Consider the following 13884-nt stretch of genomic DNA (forward strand, 5'->3'; position numbering starts at 1 on the left):
GTATAACCAATATTAACCAATATAAACCAGTATAAACCAATATAAACCAGTATAACCAATATGAACCAATATAAACCAGTATAACCAAATATTAACCAAAATAAACCAGTATAACCAAACATAAACCAATATAAACCAGTATAAACCAATATAAACCAGTATAAACCAATATAAACTAGTATAAACCAGTATAAACCAATATAAACCAATATAAACCAGTATAACCAATATAAACCAGTATAAACCAATATGAACAAATATAAACCAATATAAACCAGTATAAACCAGTATAACCAGTATAAACCAGTATAAACCAGGTAGGTTTATGCTTTAAGTGTGAGATGTGAAGCGTTGGTTGTTGGAATGGAGCAGAAGAAGGCTGTTCCACTGACTGCCATCCCTCCCTCCTCCAATAAGCTGAACTCTATGTGAACCTCCACTTGAACCCTGAGTGAACTTGACTAAACTGATCCATTAACCCGCTTTCTGCTAACACGGTTAGCGCGGTTAGCACGGCGTGCCACCAGGACGAGGAAAACACCTCTGAGTGGATGCTGTGTCAGCTGATAATCAGAAAAATACTTTGATTCCAAACAGGAAACAGACAAACTGGTGCCTGAGAGTCCAGGACGCGTCACGTCTACGAACCAAGGCCATGAACGAGATGCTGCGGCCGGAGGAGACGGCTGCGTTTACGCCTCGTTAGCTCCTCTGTGTTAGCTCCTCTGTGATAGCCAGACAAGTGTGTTGTGACAGCCAAACACCAAGCTACGCTCAGCCTGTAAACACACACACACACACACACACACACACACACACGCACACACACACACACACACACACACACACACATACATTTAGGAGACAGTGGGATGTGAAAGTCCCCAGTCAGCAGGAGTCCCACCCAGATTCTCTCTCCCATAATTCTGTGGGAAAATCCCAAATCTGTGGTCCATGTTTCAGCCTCGTGCACAACACAGGGATGAATAGTAACAGCTGTCCTTCCTCATCATCATCATCATCATCATCATCATCATCATCATCATCATCATAGAGTAATTAATGGACTGAGCACTGCTGATGCACAACATCAAGCTTGCTTCATTACAGTCAGATTGACTGAGGAAGACCAGTCTAAACCAGTATAAACCACTATAAACTTGTATGAACCAGTGTAACCACTACAAACCACTATAAACCAGTGTAACTATAAACCAGTATAAACTAGTGTAACTATAAACCAGTATAAACCAGTGTAACTATAAACCAGTATAAACCAGTGTAACTATAAACCACTATAAACCAGTGTAACTATAAACCAGTATAAACTAGTGTAACTATAAACCAGTATAAACCAGTGTAACTATAAACCACTATAAACCAGTGTAACTATAAACCACTATAAACCAGTGTAACTATAAACCAGTATAAACTAGTGTAACTATAAACCAGTATAAACTAGTGTAACTATAAACCAGTATAAACTAGTGTAACTATAAACCAGTATAAACTAGTGTAACTATAAACCAGTATAAACTAGTGTAACTATAAACCACTATAAACCAGTGTAACTATAAACCAGTATAAACCAGTGTAACTATAAACCACTATAAACCAGTGTAACTATAAACCAGTATAAACTAGTGTAACTATAAACCAGTATAAACCAGTGTAACTATAAACCACTATAAACCAGTGTAACTATAAACCAGTATAAACTAGTGTAACTATAAACCACTATAAACCAGTGTAACTATAAACCAGTGTAAACTAGGGGTTGAACAGTTAGCTGTAGTGGTCACATGTCTGTGTATTAAGCAGATCTAGAAAACATCTGCAGCACAGGATGTAAGCTTCGTTCGAGGGGGAAGACCGCTGTTGTGCCGAAATCTGTGACCCGAAAAAATCTGTGACCGGAGGTGGCGACAATTCCAACCCCTGCGACTCCTGGGGGTCATTTACTCCCCCTTAAACACATTTGTAATTCTTCTCCAGTCTGCATTTGTTTCACCCACCGAAGCATCATGTTTAAGGGGGAGTAAATAGCTACTTAATAGCTACAGAGAGGTTTACACAGTTGACGTAGCACTTTTCTTCTCTACTGCTGAGTAGCCACAGCGCTAACAGATTTTTGCAGGTCACAGACTTTGACACAACATCGGCTTCGGTGAAGGAAACCAAAGCTACCGTAAAAACAGCCCAAACAAAGTCTAAACACCAGCTCTGAGGAGGCCGTAAACGTGCTTTCACACCGAACGTGACTAAAGTCACTGAAGCAACTCGTTTATATTAAAATCAATGTAAATGACGCAGTCTCAAGTTATCTCCCCTAAAGCGACGTGACGTGTAATTTGGGCGACAAGGTCGCGCTCAACATTGTCGCTCAAAGTTGAAAAATCTGAACTTTTTAAGCGACTTAAAGCGACAAATCCCTCGTCCTTCACTGTCTGTAGAGCAGAGGCTACAGACCCTCCCTGGCCCCTCCCACTACAGTGCAGACGGCTGCAGTGGAGGTCTGTACAACTTCCTCAATTTATCAGAGCAAAATTAAAGCGCTTCACTTCTCGAAAACCACAATAACTACTGATCATAACACATTCTGAGTGAAATCATCTTTTAATATCTGTTAGTTCATCATTTAAACCGTAAAAGCAGAGCAAGAAGGAAAATACATTATCAACCCTCTCTCTCTCTCTACCCTGTCACCAGCTTAACACACACACACACACACACACACACACACACACACACACACACACACACACACACACACACACACACACACACACACACACACACACACACACACACACACAGTCCTGGTTTCATCACTGATGAGTTTATGTAGGTCAGTGTGTGAGGAGGAAGAGGAGGGGGAGGGGCCTCCAGCACATGTTTGGATGTTTAACGGACGTTTTGTTGTCATTGTGCCTCACAGCAGTGTGTGTGTGTGTGTGTGTGTTTCTCTGTGTGTATGTGTGTTAGCGTTCGATGCTAATAATAGCGCTGACCTCTCGGTGACCTCAGTCTGATTCTCCGTGGCGTCTCTCGATGAACACGTCTGACTGTAATGATATCGCCAACATGGAGAGTGAGGCCACGCCCCCTCTTCCACCTGCCTATGTTTAATGTGCTGTGACAGGAAGTGACACCCATCCTCTGCCCCGGCCCCCTCCTGCAGGACCAGGGCTTCACCTGTGAACCCTGTGAACCCCCGTGGACGTCAGCGATGTGACAGCGGGCGCCGATGATGCTGTCACGTCTGTCAGAGCGCGTTGTGAACGCCGAGGGTGAAGCTACGCATGCAGGTATGAAACACAGACACACAAAAACAGAGAGGAAGCACAAAGCTTTAGAGAACATGATTACTGTCACCACACTATGAACAACCTCCTGTAGATTCTCCTCAGAGAACCTGAACTCAAACTGACAAAGACACAAAAGGACTCCAAAACTACACAAAATAACTAATAAAATACTCAAAATTACAGAAGAGTACACAAAAGTCCTCCACAAACACTCAAAATGACAAAAAAGTTCACAAAACGACCCCAAAAATAGAGCAAAATATAAAACAATAAAGATAAATACACCCTGTGATAAAAGTTGTGCTCTGCTCTAATAAATACATGTACTGAGATACATTTTTGTTGGCATTTTGTGTGTTTTTCTAATCATTTTCTGTAACTTTGTTGTTGTTTTTCACTAGTTTTGACCATATTCTGTTTTTTCAGTCATTTTTGTGTATTTTTCTTACCATAATGTGTATTTTTTTGTCTTTACTAACATGTACGTTTTTCCAACAGTAATCCTGGTCCTGGTACTTTCCTCGTATGCGGGCGGCGGTGTGCGTCTGCAACACGCTGACAGACAGAGGTCAGTCAGTGGGACGGAGGTGAGCGTGGCGAGGACGGACGAACTGTCACATGTGATCAGAACGTCTGCAGAACGTCTAGGAATCATCAGTGAACCACGTTATGATATGATTCCACCTCTGTCACATCATCACAGACAGAGATACCTGCAGAATGTAGAACACACACACACACGTTAGGGGTGTAACACACACACGTCACGGTGGATACGTACCTCGGTGTGAGGGGGTCACAGTTTGATACGGGAAAAAAGTAACAAAAACTAATTTATTCTGAGCACAAACTAACACACTGAAACACTTCTGCTCTTATAAAAACTGAAAAAATATTACTGTAAAAAACACAATCAATGAATTTAGGAGTTTTAATGAAAATACCCAAAATGACAGAAAAATACACAAAAGGATACACAATGTTTAATGTGTTAGCATGTTTAATCTGTTAGCATGTTTAATGTGTTAGCATGTTTAATGTGTTAGCATATTTAATGTGTTAGCATGTTTAATGTGTTAGCATGTCTGATGTGTTAGCATGTTTAATGTGTTAGCATGTTTAATCTGTTAGCATGTTTAATGTGTTAGCATATTTAATGTGTTAGCATGTTTAATGTGTTAGCATTTTAATCTGTTAGCATGTTTAATGTGTTAGCATGTCTGATGTGTTAGCATGTTTAATGTGTTAGCATGTTTAATCTGTTAGCATGTTTAATGTGTTAGCATATTTAATGTGTTAGCATGTTTAATGTGTTAGCATGTTTAATGTGTTAGCATGTCTGATGTGTTAGCATGTTTAATGTGTTAGCATGTCTGATGTGTTAGCATGTTTAATGTGTTAGCATGTTTAATGTGTTAGCATGTCTGATGTGTTAGCATGTTTAATGTGTTAGCATGTTTAATGTGTTAGCATGTTTAATCTGTTAGCATGTTTAATGTGTTAGCATGTTTAATCTGTTAGCATGTCTGATGTGTTAGCATGTTTAATGTGTTAGCATGTCTGATGTGTTAGCATGTTTAATGTGTTAGCATGTTTAATGTGTTAGCATGTTTAATGTGTTAGCATGTCTGATGTGTTAGCATGTTTAATGTGTTAACATGTTTAATGTGTTAGCATGTCTGATGTGTTAGCATGTTTAATGTGTTAGCATGTTTTAATGTGTTAGCATGTCTGATGTGTTAGCATGTTTAATGTTGTTAGCATGTCTGATGTGTTAGCATGTTTAATGTGTTTAGCATGTTTAATATGTTAGCATGTTTAAATGGTTGTTAGCATGTTTAATGTGTTAGCAATGTCTGATGTTAGCATGTTTAATGTGTTAGCATGTTTAATGTGTTAGCATGTCTGATGTGTTAGCATGTTTAATGTGTTAGCATGTTTAATGTGTTAGCATGTCTGATGTGTTAGCATGTTTAATGTGTTAGCATGTTTAATGTGTTAGCATGTCTGATGTGTTAGCATGTTTAATGTGTTAGCATGTTTAATGTGTTAGCATGTCTGATGTGTTAGCATGTTTAATGTGTTAGCATGTTTAATATGTGGTTAGCATGGTCTGATGTGTTAGCATGTTTAATGTGGTTAGCATTTTAATGTGTTAGCATGTCTGATGTGTTAGCATGTTTAATGTGTTAGCATGTCTGATGTCTGCCAATCGCTCCCATACGACTGGTTTAAATGAAGCTAGCAGCTCTTCTTTGTTAGTTTGTGTAACTGCTTCTTCTGTTTCTGTGATGACAGTGTTTCTGCTCATTATCGCCACCTGGATTAAAGTGAGGATGTGACGTTTATTTCAATATTCAGACGTATTCGTTGAATGACTGTGCGCACTGAACTGTGACGGCCGTATTGTGACAAATACCGTTACAGCCCTAATACAAACACACACATACATACTGTATATTTATATGCACATTCTGGCCTGTTTCTGTACATTTGTTCATGTTAAATCATGTTACAGTTGACAGTAACTGTAGTTCTACGGCTTTACTCGTTTTTCTTTCCATGTAAATGTTAGAGATGCATTATTGTCATGTCCCCCCCCAGTAGAGACGTGCTGTGGGCACACACACACACACACACACACACACACGGCCCTAATGTACACACACCAGGACATGAGTGGGAGGAGAAGCACATGGAGACATGAATGATTTACTGACACACACACACACACACACTGACACATACACACACATACACTCTGATGGTAATGAGGATTGATGTGTATTATACGAGTGTTTTCATATGATTTGAAACATTTCAGTGAGTCAAACGTTCATCTTCTTCCTCTCAAACAGGTTCCCGCCCACATGCCAATAGTGAGGTTTCTCTGGTTTTATTATTACTGTTTTTGACTGAAGACGCTCTTTCCTTTTTTAGAAACTGTTCCGTGATTAATCAATAGTCACACTGTATGTGTTTAATATCATCTGATCAATACTTTATAGATATTGATAATATAGTGAGGGGGTGTGTCCTTATTGTTCTTCCATGTTCATCTTCCAATATATCAGTAACTCCATCACATAGAAAGGTAAATATGGTATAGTAATAAGCTCCACCTACAGAAAAAGATCTGCTATACATCCTATCTGGTGTCAGCTCCTCTACATAGTCACTGAGCTCAGATTAATGAAGCCATAGGTGTCATCAGGTATAATGATGACCAGTTGAAGCGTTACATCAGCAGGTAGAGTCACTAAATAAACTGCTTCAGTTTGAGCTGATGCTGCACATGATGATGCTGTGTTTCCAAAACACCTCCAGGTGTGTGTGTGTGTGTGTGTGTGTGTGTGTGTTTGTATCTGTGTGTGTGTGTGTGTGTTTGTATCTGTGTGTGTGTGTGTGTGCGTGTGTGTGTGTGTGTGTTTGTATCTGTGTGTGTTTGAATCTGTGTGTGTGTGTGTGTGTGTTTGTATCTGTGTGTGTGTGCGTGTGTGTGTGTGTGTGTGTGTTTGTATCTGTGTGTGTTTGAATCTCTGTGTGTGTGTGTGTGTGTGTGTGCGTGTGTGTGTGTGTGTGTTTGTATCTGTGTGTGTTTGAATCTGTGTGTGTGTGTGTGTGTGTGTATGTGTGTGTGTGTTTGTATCTGTGTGTGTTTGAATCTGTGTGTGTGTGTGTGTGTGTGTGTGTGTGCGTGTGTGTGTGTGTGTGTGTGTTTGTATCTGTGTGTGTTTGAATCTGTGTGTGTGTGTGTGTGTGTGTGTGTGTGTGTGTGTGTGTTTGTATCTGTGTGTGTGTGTGTTTGTATCTGTGTGTGTTTGAATCTGTGTGTGTGTGTGTGTGTGTTTGTATCTGTGTGTGTGTGTGTGTGTACGTGTGTGTGTGTGTTTGTATCTGTGTGTGTGTATGTGTGTGTGTGTGTTTGTATCTGTATGTGTGTGTGTGTGTGTGTGTGTGTGTCAAACATCAACAGAGAAATGAACCTCAGCGAATGAAAAAGGTGTTTCTGCTCTGATGGATCATCCTCTCAAACCTCCTGAGGACACACACAGATACACACAGACACACACACACACAGTAGAGGTTTAATTCGGCAGATTGGAGGAGGGCGACCTTTGTGTGTGTGTGTGTGTGTGTGTGTGTGTGTGTGTAATCTGGATTTCCATGTTATCATATTAAATCTGTTTTCTCTGTAAACAAACAGCTCGGTGTGATCACACATGATTCTGATTCTCAGACCTCGTTCCTCTGATTCTACGATGATCGAACTTTGAAACAGGAACAGACGTGTGTGTCTGTGTGTATCTGTATGTATGTGTGTGTGTGTGTGTGTGTCTCTGTGTGTGTGTGTGTGTGTGTGTGTGTGTATCTGTATGTGTGTGTGTGTGTGTCTCTGTGTGTGTGTGTGTGTGTGTCTGTGTGTGTGTGTGTGTGTGTATCTGTATGTGTGTGTGTGTGTGTCTCTGTGTGTGTGTGTGTGTGTGTCTGTGTGTGTGTGTGTGTGTGTGTGTGTGTGTGTGTGTGTGTGCTCTGTTCAGTCACAAATGTCAGTAAACATATGGACTTTCAAATCATGTGTTTTCTTAATGGACAAAAAAGGGTTAAAAGTGTCAATTATTGGAACAATTAGTTTAAACTGGTAAATAATAGACATGACAAATAAAATATGGTTAAAAGTGACAATAATAGATCAACTTATGTGACAAGTGGTGGAAAGTGGAAAAAATAAATAAGCAACAATTGGCTCGAAATGTTCAGAAAATATTATTTGTTTCTTGAATGGCACTGGCATCCCTCTCCCAGTGTCTTATGACCCCAAATGGGGTCCTGACCCCAAGGTTGAGAACCTCTGGTCTAAAAGAACTACAGGTATAATCTGAAATGACTAGAATCTTTGACAAGAAGAAAGAATTGCATTAAAAAATGAGAAATTCTACAATGTTTTTTTTTATATCCGTACATCCAAAAAAATCAATAGATAAAGTGATTGATTACCTGATCAGATCATTAAATCATCTGTTATTATTGGTTTGATAGTTGGTGAATGTGTCACTGTGGGCCTGAGCCCCCAAACACTCACTGCAAGGGATGGACTTAGTATTTATTCAAACTTATTGTCACGTGTTTGCTCCCATTAAAAATAAAAGTACAATTTTTCTTTCTTGGAATCTGCTTTTGTTTTCATTACATGAATAAATTATAAAAGTTAGCGAACAAGAGAGAAACACGACATGAAATCATGTGATTAAAAGACATTTTCATTGTTTCTTTACATTTTATATACATTTCCTGTGAAGCATCTTTGAGTTTATTTTTTACATGCGATATAAAACTAATGTATTATTATTATTATTCCATTTTTGTATCATTTTCATTCATAGACACAGATCTACTGCTGCTGTTCATTCATTCATTCATTCTAATCCAAAACTTACAGTATGTGCAAAATATATACAGTATAAAGTTCCGGCCTCCGTCAAGAGGTGGCGCTGATGTCACAGCGTTGTGACCTGTCACCGTGTGTGTGTGTGTGTGTGTGTGTGTGTGTGTGTGTGTGTGTGTGTGTGTGTGTTGTACAAAAACAAATTACAGGACAAAAGCGACGCCTCCTCCTCCCACCCATCCCCTTAAAAAACACGTGCACGCACGCACATGCACGCTCCCTGTGCGTGCACGCGCAGTGTTTGCCGACATGAGCTCAAACTGTTTATGATCGTTGAGAAAACAAAAGCGGGCACGAGGAGGAGGAGGAGGAGGAGGGATTCCTCTGTGCGCTTTTACGCACGAGCTGCAAACGGAGGATTTCACGCAACGTGCAGTTTGAGGGGGCAGGACACGGGGTTGGGGATCTTGTGCGCGCGCGTAGATGCACGGTGCAGGTACACGCGGGGTTTTTTGGGTGTCGGTGCGTGTGCGTAAAAGCGCGTAAAGCTGCGGTGTTTTGGAGAGGATTTGCGCGGAGGCTCCTCCTCCTCCTCCGCCGCCTTAATGACTAATTTCTCCACACTGCCCCCTCCTCTCTCCATCCATCCATCCATCCATCCATCCTGAGCCTCCTCTCTCTCCTCTCTCCGCCTCTGTCGGTTCTAACCAGTGAACGGAGGCGGACGCGCGCGGAGCTTTCGGGTGTTGTTTGTTTTTGTTTACTATTTTTTTCTGGGCCATGGAGGACGTTAAGGAGCCCCCGACCGTGCACCGGTCTTCCTCCTTCAGCATCAAGAGCCTCCTGCTGCCCTCCAAGTGCGAGCGGCCGGACTCCGGGCTGCCCTCCCCGGGCTCCGACTCGGAAAAGTCCCCGGACACACCGGACGTCCTGGACCCGGACAAAGGGTGCGCGGAGGGAGCTGGGGGGGAGGAGGAGGAGGACAAGCCCCCCCCGGAGCAGGACATTACCGGAGGAAAGACCGGGAAATACGACAAGCCCCCGTTCAGCTACAACGCGCTGATCATGATGGCGATCCGTCAGAGCCCGGAGAAGCGGCTCACGTTAAACGGCATCTACGAGTTCATCATGAAGAACTTCCCGTACTACCGGGAGCACAAGCAGGGCTGGCAGAACTCCATCAGACACAACCTCAGCCTCAATAAGTGCTTCGTTAAGGTCCCGCGTCACTACGACGACCCGGGAAAGGGCAACTACTGGATGCTGGACCCCAGCAGCGACGACGTGTTCATCGGAGGGACCACCGGGAAGCTGCGGCGGCGCTCCGCCACGTCCCGGGGGAAACTGGCCATGAAGCGGGGGCTGCGCTTCTCGCCCCTGGGGCTGGGCATCAGTGAGCGGAGCAACAACCCCCTGTACTGGCAGATCTCCCCCTTCCTGTCCCTGCACCACCACCACCACCACCCGCACTACAACACCACCTCACCCGGGTTCCTCAACCAGGGGCCCGGGCCCGGCTACGGGCCGCTGCTGCCCGCCGTGGAGCCGCTGAGCAACGGAGAGCTGAGCCGCTCCATCCTCACGAACACGTACGGGATGACCCCGTCCCCGGTGGGGGTGGGGCTGCTGTCCGGTCAGACCGGGTACTTCGTCTCAGGGAGCGGACACTCCACTCCGGGGGGCGCGCACCCTCCGCCCCCGCACCTCCCGCAGGGCGCAGCGGGCTTTGACTCCCTCAGAAACAGCAGCTTCTCCCCGGGGGGGTCCGCGGGGTTCCCCGGGGTGCTCAGCCACCAAAAGAGGGTGACCCCCACCTCCTTCCTCAACTGAGCCCATTATCGGACACAAAGGGACAGTGTACAGCTGTAACTATAAGCCAAAGGTAACGAAAGTATTTATATCTGTACTCTGTACAGCTCCAACTCCTTATTTATCTTTATTTATTCTACACATATTTAAAGTTTAAACCTGTCCCAGTGTTTCCATGGTGATGGGGGGATTCTTTATGTTGGCTTTGGATTTTTAGAAGAAGAAGAAGAAATGTTTATAAACAAAAGAGCCTTACGTCATCAGGAAAAAAAACAAACAATCATATCCTCCACGAGCTCAGGTTCGACCTCCCGACACGCACACGCACACGCACACACTGAGTAGCGAGGGCTTCCATTCCCACGACAAAATAAACAAATAAATGGACGAATTCATGGAAATATCATCGTTTTAGCAAAAAAAGATTCCTAAAAATATATGCAAATTTTGTGTGTGTGTGTGTGTGTTTGTGTGTGTGTTTGTGTGTGTGTGTGTGTGTGTGTGTGTGTGTGTGTGTGCGTGTGTGTGTGTGTGTGCGCGCGTGCGCTATAGGCCTCACGTCAAACCTCCGCGGGCATAAGAAACAGAGAAATTGACAATCATTAAAAAGACGTATTCTTTTTTATTCATTTGTAATTTTGCATAAATAAACACACACCAGTAATGTATGTTTATGTAGAGCGGATGTTTTTTTTCTATCTCTGTAATAATAAATTAATAATGTTGATGTTCTCAGACAGAGGACAGTTAACTGTGTGTGCGCGCGTGTGTTTATGTTTAATTAAACTCATTTTAATATATATTTAAAATAATTTCTTCATTTCTTTTTTAAAGCGTGTGTAATTTATTTGCAGTAGTGTTTTGTTTAATCCTTTCAAGCCTTTCATTTCAGCAGCCGAAACATTTTTTTTGTATGTTTTTACATATAATGTAACATGTTTATTATTTTATTTCTGCCACAAAATGATTCGAAATATTGAAATCTCCTGAACTCTGCATTAAATCTGAATATTTAGTGACAATGTGAGTTTTGTGAATCAGACGTCACAACAAGCAAACAATGATTTTCAATCAGCAGCCAAATAAAAAAAGTTGATTTAAAAATAAAAATTAAAGTGAGATTGTTTTATTTAAAATGTTTTGTAAAGAATGAATAATTAAATATCTGCCCTGGTCATGATTTTCTGCTGACTGTAAACACACAGAAATGTGATAATTTAATTTATATTATAGATATTATGGGATAATAATAATAATAATAATAATAATAATAATAATAATAATAATAATAATAATAATAAAATAAATTAATGTTAATGAAAAAGGAGCCGCTGATGATTTATTCTTTTTTATTTCCTCCTGCGTTTGTAAAAACGTTAGATTTTTACGTCATTTTGCACTTTTTATTTCTGGTTTCGTTTCGTTTGTTTTTGTCTCGGATAATTTAAACTTGAGCAAACAGAGCTGGAGTTTGACACCTGGCTCTTCTGTAAGGTCTGAACAAATAAATATTTCATTATTAAAAACAACTGCTTTCTTTGGTTTTTCTTCCAATTGTTTGGAGTCTGAAGGACGGGAATTTTGTATTTTGAAATGTCACCTTTCTTTGGTCCTAAAAACTTGTAAATTTAGGGGTTTTTTTTTCTCTGTTATTTTGGTTTTCTGGGCTCTTTGGGACATTTTTCAGGACAATTCTTTCATATTTCAGCTATATTTTAATTGCTGATTTGCATGATATTAATAATTATTAAACATTAATATCATCATTCCTGTTCCGTCTTTTTTAAACTTAATTTTTAGGTTTCAGAGGAATTTGGACAGTTAAGGTCACTGTTAATTTGCTTTTTAGTCATTTTGTTTTATTTCTTTCTTAAACAATTTATATTTTATTTTGAAGTTAACCTGAATTCCAAAATAAGAGTTTTTAAGTGGTTCGTTATTCAACTAATACAATATTTATTTTCCTGCAGAAGACGGAATTATATCTGAAAAGCAAAATGTTCACAAAACGTAAATTTAAATTATTAAACTGAAGGATTAGTTTTTTAGCTGTGAGCCAATGTTAAATGTTTTGTGTCAGTTTTAATTTTTTAAACCCAAAACGTATCGAATTAATTTTATTTTTAGGTTTAAATAATCTCTCGGAGCTCTTTGTTTTTTAAAAAACGGATTCTTTGTATTTGTTCTTTAAAGCAGAAAAAACCAAAGTTTAAAGTTTAGTTTTTCTGCTTATATTTTGATTCTCATGTTTTAGTTTAGTTTATTTCAGCTTAAAACGACAATTAAAAAGAAAAACCTAGAAACTAAAAATATGTGATATATTCACAGATGATAAATAACTATCAAACATGTTTTAAGAAAGACAAAAAACAAAAGAAAAGAAAACGTTTACACGTCAAATACTTTGTGCAGTGTGTGATGGTTTAATTGAATCCATAAAAACATTTTTATTTCAGTTTTTATTTTATTTCTTTATATTTTGGACTCCCCTAATATTGTTTTATTGTTTCTACTTTGTGAGAGTTCAAAAAGTTTCCCTTTTTAATGTTTTTAGTTTAAAGTTTGGAATTTTTTACACCTCGAGGTTATACAAGCTTTTATATATTTAATCTATTCACATTTTTTAGTTTTGATAATTTAATGTATTTTTAAATTTTCGTTTAATTAAAAGTCGTTAATTATAACTTTATAAATATTCATTATTTAATTATCTCACAGCACACAGATAAAATCAGTTATTAGATACATTATTTATATATTTAAAACGTAATTTATTTTAAATTAAACCTTTGTTTGAACTTACTTTAATGGAGTTTATTTCTGTAATTTAAAGATTTTAATTAATTCAAAGGAGGGTTTTTTTCTGGCTATAGAATAAATTAATATTTATCAGATATAAGATAAAAAAGAACATTTGATGTTTTTTTCTCGGGCCAGATATTTTAGAAATTATTATAATTTTTTTTCTGTTAGTAAAAAAAATAAGACTGTTTTTCTTTATATATGATTTTCAAAAGTTCAAAATGATAAAACCAGTGTACAATAATGCTGTAATTTGATGTTTTATAATCATTTTGTCATCTTTTTCTCTCAGCCTGTGTTGCTATAAGTTTTTATTGCATATAATTATAATATATATATATATATATATATATACTGTATATATATATATATATAAATATTTGTTCCTTTTCATATTAAATAAACCACAAATCACGCATCCTTATGTGTATTTTTTTACTTTTCTGATGTTTTTAATGTGTATCTCTAAAAATGATGATTTTTTTGTTGCTAAGAGAAAATGTAACATTTATAAAACATATTTTATACTTGAACGGAGCCTCGTTTCAGTTTCAAGCAGCACTGAACATTTAATTAAAC

General features: G+C 39.3%; 1 protein-coding gene across 1 annotated transcript; it reads left to right on the top strand.

Annotated features, from left to right (window-relative positions):
* The first annotated feature begins 9342 nt into the window (after positions 1-9342).
* On the top strand, positions 9343-11739 carry LOC114476697 (forkhead box protein G1-like). Its single transcript, XM_028468549.1, has one exon. The coding sequence runs from the start codon at positions 9475-9477 to the stop codon at positions 10522-10524; it is 1050 nt and encodes a 349-aa protein (XP_028324350.1). The 5' UTR covers positions 9343-9474; the 3' UTR covers positions 10525-11739.
* Positions 11740-13884: the final 2145 nt, after the last annotated feature.

Source organism: Gouania willdenowi, chromosome 15 (assembly GCF_900634775.1).
Source record: "Gouania willdenowi chromosome 15, fGouWil2.1, whole genome shotgun sequence".
Taxonomy (NCBI): Eukaryota; Metazoa; Chordata; class Actinopteri; order Blenniiformes; family Gobiesocidae; genus Gouania; species Gouania willdenowi.

Bases quoted from the DNA above. Each gene is read 5' to 3' on its own strand.
- LOC114476697 (XM_028468549.1), top strand. From the start codon at position 9,475: ATGGAGGACGTTAAGGAGCCCCCGACCGTGCACCGGTCTTCCTCCTTC.